Below are 12908 nucleotides of genomic sequence, written 5' to 3' on the forward strand. Positions count from 1 at the left end.
TTCATGTTGTACAAGGAGGAAGAGAGGCCCTGGGTAGGGAGATGTAACCTTACCCTTGCCACAGCGTTGCACAGCCATGATTTTTTTTTACATTACCACAGTTTACCAAACATCTTTAGCCAAAGATTTACTTTCGAAAGATGAAGGTGTACGATCGTGCAGATGTTGCACTACTGTGTCCTTTCTGCAGTTGTTGCACAACCGAGATACAACTCTCTTTGGTTGTTTTTGCTGTTTTCTTCCCTCTGTCTATGGACATAGACTTGGAGATTCTTCTACTTAGCCTGAGTGAGTGTCAAGTATATGGATGTTTCTTAATTCCTTCACATTCCCACTCGGGAACATTACCATGGCAAGGCACGTCCAGGGCCGTGCCCCCATCCACATTCACATGGAGGTTTAGAGAAGAACAAGATGGCTCTTCTTAGAGTTTTTTCCCTTTTTCATGTGAAGGTTTTGTTGTGGATGGATTGCTCTTCAGAGACCATTTCCCACCAAAGTGATTGTGTGGACAGTTGGCTGACATCCGTGGGACGTCTGTAACTGCCCCCCACCCATGTTCATGAGGTTATCAAAATCATCAACATCTCTATGGCACTGCAGCCAGTGCCTCCACTCTACCTTTCAAGAAGAGTCCCCTGGCTAATGAGATCACCCTTCCGAGAGTGATTCTACCTCCATGGTCGGGCAGATGGCATCAACGGTGCTTCCGTGAACATTATCAGTGGTAATTCCTTGAACAGCTGGCATACAGCACCCTCCCATGTTCCTGTGGAATAGTGGGCATGTCTTGCTTTCCCTCCCCCACTCACGCCCGTGATTTTGCAGCAGTCATGTCCGAGTGAAACCGTGTATATCCAAGGGGACTTCGACAGCAGTCTTCCTAGAGCAGCCAATGTCCGTTTCTGGTAACAACATCTGAATGAACTGGATTGTTCTCCCAGACCCTTATGACCGTCATCGAATGAGTGACGTCCTTTCACGACCATGTTCATCCACTAGTACTTCAACTCTATACAGATAGGATAGGAAATTTGATGCATTTGTTCCTACCCAACTCTGGTTGTTCCTACACGTATACAAATCCTTGGTTTTTGCATATGGGAAAGTAATCCCATAAGTAAAGGTCTAATTGTTCATATTCAACCTTGGTACAGGCAGTCCCAGGTTAACGGCGGGCTCGGTTAATGACGATCTGGTTTTATGGCGCTTGTCTAGCGATGAAAATCGGCAATTTTTGGTGCCCAAAATCGCCGATTTCCGTTTATCGGCGCCGATAATTGAGTATTGGCGCCAATACATACCTAACAAAGGCGCTGATAACCGAAAATCGGCACTTTTGGCGCCAATAAGTCGAAAAAGCGCCGGAAATCTCTGATTTTTGGTTATCATCACACCCCCAGAACGGAACCCCCGCTGATAACCGACAACTGCCTGTATTAGAACATTTTCCAGAGTTGGGATGATTCCAGTCTCAACAGCACGGGTTTCTTCGGATTCCTGTACATTTCCAACTTCCTCGAGAGTGGGCAGTCACAGTGTCTTATTCAGCAAGTTCTTTTTATAGGATGAAGACATAGGCCACAGCCATGAGAAAATTAACTGGTGGGCTTATTGGAGACGACGACATATCTGAGGGACAACTTCAGCCGACCTCACCTGATCTAGGCCATTCCCATCATTGTTTTGAGGGGCAGCTTCAGCCTCCTTCGCCTGACCGAGACTGTTCCCAATGTGTGAGGGATGACCCTGGCTGCTTCCCTCATAGCATTATACGACCCTTCTTTGGGACCTGTACACTGTCATCTCTTTCCACATATCATCCGTGGCCTTCATCTACCATTGATTCTTTGGTCTTCGGATCAGCTTGAATATATCCTACACCTTCCTCTCTAGTTCCCTCGACCTCTTTTGATGACACAGTCGTAATGTCGACTGGAGTCGTTCGAAGTTTTTGTATCAAGTGTTTGAGACTCATAAGCACCGATCCATTTATGGGGGTCCACAGGGAACCAAGTGTGTGCCAGGTAGAAATGTCAGAGTTAGGATTGATCCTCTTCTTTTTTCAAGTTTGATTGATCCTCTTCTTTTTTCAAGTCACCCTCGGAACGATATGTTGTGGAATTGGTATTAGCCACGGGCCATCGTACAGCCAAGTTTTGCAATAGATTCGAGAAGTGCCAATGATTTCTTTGGTCCCTTTGGATCACAGAAACATGGAGGGCATCCTTTCAACTCCTTCCTTTCCTGAAAGGGAAGTAGGGTTTAAGTAGGAGTAAGATGCTAAGACTGCTTTCCTCCCTATGTGTGGCTGCTGGTGGGGAGTGCAATTAGACTGGGATCATTTTTATGGTGACTGAAATCTGGGTAGTAGATGTCCTTTGGTAGGATATCAACTTCCTTTGAGTTCCTACCACTTCTCATTAACCATCTGGTTTGTGTCCACAAGTTCATTCCGGCTTGTTGAAGTTTCCCTTGCAGGCAAGTTAAAGGTTATACTGTATGAATACCTTGTGGAAACTGTACAGTGCAATTCTCGATTTCTACAACCATCCCTCTCTTGTAGAGAAGGTGACTGGTAATTAGAAATTAGTCATAGATCTTTTCGTCTCGACCCGTTTCAACAGCCTTGGTTCAAGACAGAAACAACATGCTCCATACTTGCAACCATCAGGAGTCAGACTTGATTCCTTCATTGGGTTTGAAGGACGAGTGTTTCAGAATGCTTACCCATCAACCCTTCCGCAAGCTCCTCTGCTTCATTCCCAGGGAGACTTCGTACCTCTTCAGAGCAGATGGCTCCATGCCTATTTCTGTTGTATGCTTCCGACCTCTTCCCAAGTTTTTCATTTGATTCTCCACCTTGGCTTCAACTAGGACATGTTTGTTCAGGGTACATCTCCTGATGTTTAAGCATCTCTAGGACAGGACAGACTTCTCAGGTTTTGTTGCAGCCTGAGAGTTGCATGTTCCAGAGAAGTCCGATATCTCACCCAAGCAAGAATAGGTACCTGCAAGGCTAACAGATACAGCAGCAAGGTTGTCCTTGTCTCGGCAGGGGCAACCAGCTTAACATTTGCAAGCCCTGCTTGCTCACCTGTCGTCACCAGGGAGACCAGTTCTTCATGGGCAGCTTCTACTTCTTCATTCACTTCGTGCAGATTGAAGGGGTTCTGGTCTTTGACAAGGTCTCCCCATTCCTTCCCTTCCTCTCTCAGAGAAGTGAGACAGGGCTTAGCCAAATGGTTAGATGACTAGTATCTTCTTGGAGTGTCGTTACACGATTCCCCTCCGGAGATACTTTGTGCCTCAAGGCATCAACCATAAGGCAGTCACCTGCACTTCAAGAGGTTAGGTTGGCTTGGTTTAGGTTGGGTACTTAACGTAGCCTAGCCTAACTAATCCCAGCCTATCCTGGCCTAACCTGCACTTCAAGGGACTAGGTTGGATTCGGTGAGGTTGGGTACTTACCCCAACCTGGCCTAACCTAAACTAAACCTAGCCTAACCTGACCTAATCTGCTGCGTAAATATCCTGAATCTTCTCAGCTCTTCAAGCCTCAGGATCCAAGGATAGGCGATCCATGGTGTCGTTGAAGAACGGTACCACGGTAGTTCCATAGTCACAAGGGGGCTAGTGTCCTTTCATCTCCTCAATTGACGATGCAGGTGCACTGGTTTGCAGTAGCGCACACAGCACAGTGGTCAACCAGACACATTCCAGGAAAGATGGATGTATGACAGGCAAGTTTGGTCACTAGGGCCATTGTTAGCGACAACTGGTCTTAACACCTCAACATTCTGAAGGGTTGTTCAATCTAGGAAGACAGTCGGGTTAGTCCTTCAATCTCAACACACCGAACCTGTTATTGTTCGGCTCTGTCTTTACGGACAGTGGGCATAACAGCCAGCAACCATACCACATTGTAAACATCGCTTCTCGTCTGATCAGCAAAGTTTAGCAACGATTGTATCTGGTCAGTACTTGGATAGGTGACCTCCTGGGAACTCCAGATGCTGTTGGCATCTAGATGTCTTTTGAATCCATGATTCAAGCCTTGGGCTTACAACTTCCTGTTGTTCTGCCTGATTCGCCAGGTGATCAACAGTGTATGTGCATTCCGTTTCTAAGGACCCTAAAGACTACCAAGTGCCCGAAAGCCTTTTACATTACCACTTAAGGGGCGTGCTGACTGCCAAATTTCAAGGATTATCACATTTTAGTTATTAAAAGTTTTCAGCTGTTTTTTGTTTAAACAAACATATCCTAAAGCGATAATGCTAAAAAAATTTTTTTAGATTGATTTATTAACAATTTTCTTTATTGCTTGTATGACATTGTGAACCACAAATTGTAAAAAAGACTTGTAAAAAAGTCTGTACGAATAATTCAGGGTATAATAAAGTAAGTTATACATTGTTTTGGACTTTTTTATATGTAACTTATATTGCTAAAAAAAATGTTTAGATTAGTTCATGGACAATTTTGTTTATCGCTTGTATGGCACTGTGAAACTGTGAACGACAAATTGTAAAAAACATAAAAAGTCCATGAATGATTCTGGATAGGATCAAGTTTGAGTTGTACACTGTTTTGGAATGTTTTATATGTAAATAAACATATCTTGAAACATTATTGTTAAAAAAATGTTTAGATTGGTTCATGGACAGTTTTGTTCTTTGCTTGTACAGCAAATTGTAAAATGGCAAATTGTAAACAACAAATTGTAAAAAAAGCATGTAAAACAAGTGTGAAAAAATTTATTCTAAAATAATTGTTATCCACTAAAATATCCCTTTCTCTCAACAGGACGTCAGAGAAAACGGGTTATAATGATACAGGGATAACGTGCTCAAGATGTCCAGATTCTCTCAGGATTTTTGAAAACAATTTTTTAGTTTTGCTGTTTTCTCAAAACACTTTTTTTCAAAACTAAATGCTTATTTCGTAAAGAAGACTGAACCAGATTCAATGAAAATAGTTCAGAATGTAGTATAACTATATATCCGTATCCTGGCATTGGGAAAATCACTCTTCTGTGCAACTTTTAATTTTGCATATTAATTTTGAAAAGTGACATCATAATTTTTTCAACTGCAAAACAAAAGAACTTAGAGGTCGAATTTCTAAATTTCCCCATGAGAGAATTTTCATTATTAGTTGTAGAATAAGTTGTGAAAATTTGAAGCAAATCCCTTCAATCATAAAGTAGGAACAGTCATTTACTTTATAATAGGGCCTTATAAAGGTCAGTCTTCGCCTCGGTCAAAGTCTTTTTCTCGTCGTCAGAGCTTGATCATCTAGTCAAAAACCTCTTCAAGGTTTTTGAAGTACTTAGTTTTTTGCACTGGATGGTGGGAGCTCTTGCTAAGAAGATTGAGAATTTCAGGGGATTAGATGATCTCTTCTCAGCAGACCAGTTTGGCGTCCTTTCTTGTGCCGATAAAGCCATAGAGATGGCTCTTCCGAACTAAAGCCTCTCTTCTCCTTTGGAGTTCTTCAGAAGAGAAACTTTGGTGCTCCTTCACCACAAAAGGAGTCATGTCTTCTCAGAGATCTGCCTAACTGTGTTTGCCGCTGGACTCATCGCATCTGTTTCCTCAGTCAATGGTTGAGCAGATCGCATCACATCTGCAGAAGCCCACATAGGATCTCCCTGGCACAGTTGCCTCATCGCCCCAAGAGTTTTTTGTCCGCATCCTTTGTCCCGAAGTTCATCTCTCCGCTTCAACAACATTCCTTCCGGGGGAGTAGACCCAAATCTCAAGCAAGACCTCGAGCCAATCTGCGTTTTTGACATGGACCCACCAAGAAGAACTCCTCTAAACTTCCACCCAAGAAGTGAGCCGGAAGTCCTTTGTGCCCCAGTAGGAGCCAGACTTCTCTTGTTCTAGGAGAAGTGGGATCTCAGGGGAGCAGAACCATGGATTGTCAAAGTATTAAAGGAGGGCTACTGCATCCCGTTTTCAGAGAACCCGCCTTTAGTACCCTCTCCCATCACCTTGATGGCCTACTCAGAAGGCTCAGAGACATTCGGCCCTTTTGAAGGAAGTATCCTCTCTCCTTCTGAAGAGAGTCATTGAGGAAGTGCTCTCTCCTTCTGGAGAGAGTCATTGAGGAAGTGGAAGACGTTCACTCTCAGGGCTTCTACAATTGTCTGTTTGTAGTTCCCGAAGCGTCAGGAGGCTGGAGACTGGTCGTGGACATAAGCCCTCAGTCGCCCAATAACAACAAAGTTCAGGATGGAGACAGGCCAGTCAGTCATGGATTCCATTCACCTGGGCGAGTGGATGATCACACTGGATATGCAAGATGCATATCTTCATATTCTCATTCACCCAATTTCCAGGAAGTACCTATGGTTGTCTTCCAGGAAAAGTCTACCAGTTTTGGTCCTCTGCTCGGCCTTTCCACAGCACCCCAAGTATTCTCTCGACTCCCTCTCCGCTCACCAAATGGCTCCATCTAATCGGCATAATCATCAGCCTTTACCTGGACGACTGGCTTCTTCGATCACCCTCGAAAGAAAAGTGCGCGAAGGACCTTCAGATGACTCTATGGTTTTTCTCAAGATCTGGGAATTCTTCTAAATCTCCAGAAATCCCAGTTGGTTCCGACTCAGGAGGTTCTTCATTTGTGGATGATTCTCAACTCTCGACTTTTCAGGCTTATCCGTCCCCCAAGAGAATCGCAAACTGCTTACAGACAATTCTCAAGTTCCTCTCCCTTTCATCATGTTCGGCCCGTCAATGGATGACCCTTCTAGGGACTCTGTCATCCATCAAGACCTTTATCATGTTGGGCAGACTACACACAAGAGCTCTTTAATTTTTTCTCGAAGCCAACTGGGACAGGAAGATTCAGCCAGACTTGGTAGTTTTTCCTGTCACTCAGCAGATAAAGTCGGATCTTCAGTGGTGGCTCCCCGAAGGAAGATTTTCGCAGGGGAGATCCCTTCTCCCTCTGAGCCCCGATCTAGACTTCTACTCGGACACTTCGGACCTGGGCTGGGGAGCTTTTCTAGGGGATCAAGAGGTCTCTGGGACATGGTCCCTGGAGGAGACTTCCCTTCACATCATTGTGAAAGAGCTGAAGGCTGTTCATCTAGGCCAACTACATTTCTCCTTGTTGATCTCTAACAAGACAGTGGTTGTTCATGTGGACAACACCACGGCACTCTCGTATATCAAGAAACGGGGGCACTCGTTCCTTCTCTCTCTGCCAGACTGCGAAGGACCTTCTTCTTTGGGGACACCAGAATCGAGTATGTAATGCTAGTCACTCGCTTCATTCAGGGGAAATTAAACATCCTGGCAGATGAGCTGAGCTGTCGTAAGCAGGTCTCTCCTACCAAATGGACCCCTGGACCACAGGATTTGTGTCGACCTTTGGAGGTTGTGGGGCAAACCCTCCATAGACTTGTTTGCCACCTCAAGAAACAGTTGTCTTCCTCTCTTCTGCTCTCCAGCCCTGGATCCCCTGGCTTGGGCGATGGACTCCATGCTTTTAGAATGGTTGGGTCTAGACCTCCATGCCTTCCCTCCCTTCAGCTTGGTCAGGGAAGTACTCAAGAAATTCGTGTCTCACCACATTGTCTCATTGACTCTCTTGGCACCGTTCTGGCCCATGAAGGAATAGTTCCTGGCCCTTCTTCGTTTTCTGGTAGACTTCCCAAGGCTGCTTCCCAAAAACTGTGGCTACTCAGACAGTCACACTTCAGGAGGTATCACCAAGGGTTATCCACTCTTGGTCTGACAGCTTCAGACTGTCAGGAAACTCGTCAGATCTAAAGGTTTTTCAAGAGCAGCTGCGGAAGCTATTGCAAAGTGCAGATGACAGTCTACATGCAACATCTACCAGTTGAAGTGGACAGTGTTCTGCCGATGGTGCCTCAGACATCACATCTTGTCTTCTGAGACGTCTTTACTCAGATTGCGGATTTTCTCCTGTACCTGAAGACTTTTCTAAAAGTCTCTCCTCGTCCACCATTAAAGGATACCGAGTGATGCCTTCCTTGGTCTTCAAGCACAGAGGTTTGAATCTTTCATCTAATCAGGATCTTAATGGTCTCCTTAAGTCTTTTGATACGTCCAAGCAGAAGTAGTCTGATTTAGTGTCTTGGAACTTGGATGTTGTCTTTAAGTGGCTTTTGGGCCCTCCTTTCAAGCCTCTCAGAGTAGCTTCTCTCAAGAATCTTTTGCAGAAGACCCTCTTCCTGATAGCTCTGGCTACAGCTAAACGCATAAGTGAGCTACATGCGATTGACAAGAGGATTGGCTTCTCCCAAGGGGATGCAGTTTGCTCTTTCACTTTGGGCTTCTTGACTAAGAATGAGGATCCTTCTAAGCCTTGGCCTCACTCTTTCCATATCAAGAACTTAATGGATATTCTGGGCCCGGATGAACAAGAGAGGGTTCTTTGCTCAATCAGATCACTGAGGTACTATCTGCATAGGACCGAGAAGATCAGAGGCCCTTCCAGCAACCTATGGTGTTCTATCAAGAATCCTTCTCGCCCACTTTCTAAGAATGCCTTATCATTCTTTATTCGTGACCTGGTCTCTGAAGCACATTCCCAGATTCAGGAAGACACTTTTCCTTTGATCAAAGTCAAAACTCATTAAATCATAGCAGTAGCCACCTCTCTCGCCTTCAAACATAATTTATCCATCTCTTCTATTCTTCAGTCGACCTTTTGGAGGTGCAAATCGATCTTTGCAACTCATTATTTAAAAGAATTGGAAATAATATTTGAAAACTGAAGTACCCTTGGACCTTTGGCAGTGGCTGGCATGGTATTGGGGAAGAAGCATAGGAGAGATCCTGTCACTCTTTTATCTCTTTGCGTTGTTATAAGGATGTCGAGTTTTTAGGGAACCTGGGGGTACTTTGTACCTGGAGTGCCCACTGGTTCGTTGGATGGGTAGTGGTTTTTTTATGGTGTCAGGGTTGGTGACAGGTGTTCTCTGGTCTGTTGTTATGGTACTGTGCCCAGGGCAATGGCATCTTTTTTCCTGCATTACGTCTTGTCAGTGTTCAGGCATATCCTCCCTTGCAAGATTCCCACTGGTGTAGAGGCAACTCTCAGCTCACCACCGTGCCACTACAGGTCAAGATGAGCACCAACCAGAGGCAGCATTCATCTGCTGTAGCTCTCTTACCAGGTAAGGAAGAGACAAGCACTGCACCAGTGATAGCCACTTTTTCTTCTAGATTGAGTTTTTACCATGCTTAATGTGTTGAATTAGAATAGTCCATTCATCCCACCCCTCTTGCAGTGTGGGATTCAGCTAAGTAATTACTTGGTAAGTCACTTAGAAAAAATGACATTTTTATAATAAAATTAATTTTTATATATACTTACCAAGTAATTACTGAATCAGAGCCCTCCCTCCTCCCCTCTGTTTCTATTGTTCATGGACTTTGTGGCAATAAATAGAATGACGCTGCTGGCTTCTGTTGCTCCCTTGCTCCCATTGCAGTGGGTGGGGCCTGTCACCCCCTGCTTTGCAATTGACGCGCTGCCGCAAATTTTAAATTTTGGATGGTGTGTGAGCTTAATCGTTAGCTAAGTAATTACTTGGTAAGTACCGTGTTGATGGCTTATAAGACGCATGTCTGCATAGGGGCACCCCTTTTAATTTCAGCAGGACATTGAGGGAAAAAAAAAAAATAAGGTTTCTAGCCTATGCGCATATGATTTTGTTAAGTAAAAACTGTAGTATTAGGTTATCATATGCATATTGTTTCTTACCAACAGAATCAACAAAAACATTAATAAAGAAGTTATTTACCATATTTATGTTTATCAAAATATGTATTATACAATCAGCCATTTACTATGATCGAATGTTTCGTCTGCTGCTGAAAGCTACCTCGTAGGTTTACCAATAGATTGCAACACATTCATTTGTAAACATTGTTTCTTACTGGCAGAATCAAGAAAAACATTAATAAAGATGTTACCTACGGTAATATGTTATATATATCCATTATATATTATAAAAGTATGCAATCAAGGGTAAAATCCAATAAATAAAAATGTTTCTATGTAACGGCTCGAGTCTAGTGAGCAACTGAACAAAGCCATGTTATTATTCTTAAAAAGAGAATGCTAGCACGAGTTACAGTATCAACTCAACGAAGCCTTGTTATTATGCCTAAAGAGAATGGTAGCAGGAATTGTCAACCACCAATTGATCGAAGCCATGTTGTTATGCGTAAAGAGAATGTTAGCAGGAATTGCCAACTACCAACTGAACGAGGCCTTGTTATCCGTAAAGCTCTCGAGATAATCACCAATAGGTGGCAGCACACATACTGTAAGTCTGTAAATGTGGAATGCGGCGATCTGCTATAGACAACGATAATGATATTAACATTTTAATGAAAATATCGATAATAACAACGTAGATATTGATTATAATGCTAGCAGTAGTAATTGCGGTGATGGTAAGTGTGATAATGATAAACAATTATAATAAACTTTGTTTTTAATAGGTTATTAGGATAACACCGAATGTTAGGCTAGGCTACAACATCTACGTGACGTTTCATGTATAATTTCGGCCAAAATTCTTAAATTTTGAGCCTACATTATGTACATAGGACGCAGGGGATTTTTAGGCCATTTTTTATGTTAAAAAGTCGTCTTATTCTGCCGTCCAAATACGGTATATATAAAACTTAATTTTATTATAAAATGTCATGTTAGTGATAAATAAATCACTGTACTGCATTAATAAGGCTTCAAACCTCCTCCTAACACTAGTTTCCTTAATATCCTTTCCAAACTTATCCATTACATATTGGTTTTAAAATACTATCATCACCTGGTAAATGAACGATGTCTACCTCTGCTACAGAGAGAATCCTATGGTGGAACACTTCAAGATCCATCAAGGGCATATTCTCATTAACAATTAAGTCCTTATTTAGATGATAAAACACTTCAATCACTGCCTGGTGAGCACTGTCAACAGTGTAAACTGCTTGTGTTGCAGATAACCCATGAACCCTATTTGATTCATTTATCAACAATTTCTGAACCAGGTAAGACCTCCTTAACTGTCACAAGAATTTAAGATGGATTATTGGGTTGCATGATATATTTTCGAAATAGACTAAACACTAATCGGTTCCTTAATTTGAGTAACTTTGTCCTGAGTTAGTTTCTTATCATCAGAGCAATCCTCAAGGGTATGAGACGTCTTGAAAAACTTTCATTTAATAAAAACTCCATGCTTTGTTGGGAAAAAAAAATATTATTCTGTGGCATAGATTGATAACCCAGAATTACCACAGGAAACATCTGAATCCTATCTACCACAATGAAATTGAACCTCAACAGCACCAACTATATTCAGTATCCTTGAATCGGCAAACTGACAACAGTCTGGCATTGTCGCCTTCTGATGCAGATGTTGTGGTTAGCTAGTCACACATTTTTCATAAACATCCTCAGTCGAGCACCTCACTTCTCCGTTACTCTTCTTCACTACTTAACAATGAAATAATGTAAATGGTATCATAAAAGCATTACCATTGTTTTTATTGTTATGATTATTATCATTTCATGTATGTCTTAATAGTTACTTAATTACATATCCACTAGTATTTTTATTATTTATGAAAATGCACTTACTGTTTATTTTCATGTTTTATGTTAGAGGGTTTTTATATTAATAAGAACTCCTGGTTTTAAATGTTTTAGTTGGTAAGGTAGGGGTAAAGGGGTCTGACAGTCACGTGTAACAGGGGGGAATATAATGTAAATGACCTCTGATACTATCTGCAGTGTGGAAGTTTTTTAATATTGAATATTACGAGGGAGCTTCTTGGTATGACAGTTGAACTGAGTTTAGTGAGGAGGTTAGAGTTGATTCTTATTCAACTAGAGAATTGTAGTACTGTAATAATCCATATATTTGAATGAAAAAATGTGAAAACCAACGCCAAAAAGGTGGGAAATAGTACAGTGTTCCTCATTTTAATAATTCTGTTATTTTACTTTGTTTGTGTATACAATATCAGTGTTATTTCTTTGATGACCAATTATTGTAATAATTGTGCTGTAAATCTTCAGATGAACCAAAAAACTGCTAATTAGATAGGCAAGAAAACTATAATTTGTTATTTGTTGATAGTTAAAAAGTATCCTGTCTTTTCAGATGGTTCATCAGCTTGGGCGAGCAGGTGGCCAGCAGCTTGTAGGAGAGGTTATTGGTGCAATACTTCATTCTCCAGATCCTCGTGTTGTTGAAGCAGGGGCAGTCTCCTTGAAACATCTCCTTTGTTCACTGCTTAATCTCACGTCTTTTAAAGCATCAAAGTAAGTTTTATATTCTCCTTTTCTGTTTTATAAGAATGGCTTGTTATTAAATTGTTATACTGTACACAAAGATAAGAGTTAGTCAGATTGCTCCATTCTTTTTGTAAAAGTGATAAAGGCTTTCCATGTCTTAGTTGGTACTGGGCTCGTCCCAACTTCTCTCTCTAAGGATGATGCATAGGTTTGGTGAGGAGGCTACTGAAGCACCGGAAATGGTCCCAGATTTAAGTCTAAGTGACTAACTTGTTAAAAGTAGCCTTATATGGTAAAATGCATAGATTTCAACCTTAATAAATAGGAAAAGATGTCATAGCTTGGATTGCTGTTTAAATTTAGAGCTAATACTAGTATCTGTGATGGCTGTCAACCAGTGATGATGCATGGATCCTGGGAGCAGTAACATGAATTGCCATGGCAAAGCAAAATGTGACAACACTTATCCATGTATGCACACACTCATTTGATGGCGTTGTAAACTTCCTGGAGTTTGTTTAGTTTTGTGTTTTTATGTCTATGGTAGAGCAGTTGATATTTCATTGAAGGATATGTACAGTACTAGTGTATGGCAGAGAGAGAGA

General features: G+C 42.0%; 1 protein-coding gene and 1 pseudogene across 1 annotated transcript in view; both read left to right on the forward strand.

Moving 5' to 3' along the window:
• Positions 1-12908, forward strand: part of mei-41 (meiotic 41) — a 593070-nt gene that overhangs the window by 203536 nt on the left and 376626 nt on the right. Inside the window, exon 14 of the mRNA XM_067099620.1 lies at positions 12170-12330. Coding sequence (XP_066955721.1) covers positions 12170-12330 — 161 coding nt within the window. The remainder of the gene's footprint in view (positions 1-12169; positions 12331-12908) is intronic.
• On the forward strand, positions 3906-4025 carry LOC136835980 (5S ribosomal RNA; annotated as a pseudogene).

Source organism: Macrobrachium rosenbergii, chromosome 55 (genome assembly GCF_040412425.1).
Source record: "Macrobrachium rosenbergii isolate ZJJX-2024 chromosome 55, ASM4041242v1, whole genome shotgun sequence".
Classification (NCBI taxonomy): Eukaryota; Metazoa; Arthropoda; class Malacostraca; order Decapoda; family Palaemonidae; genus Macrobrachium; species Macrobrachium rosenbergii.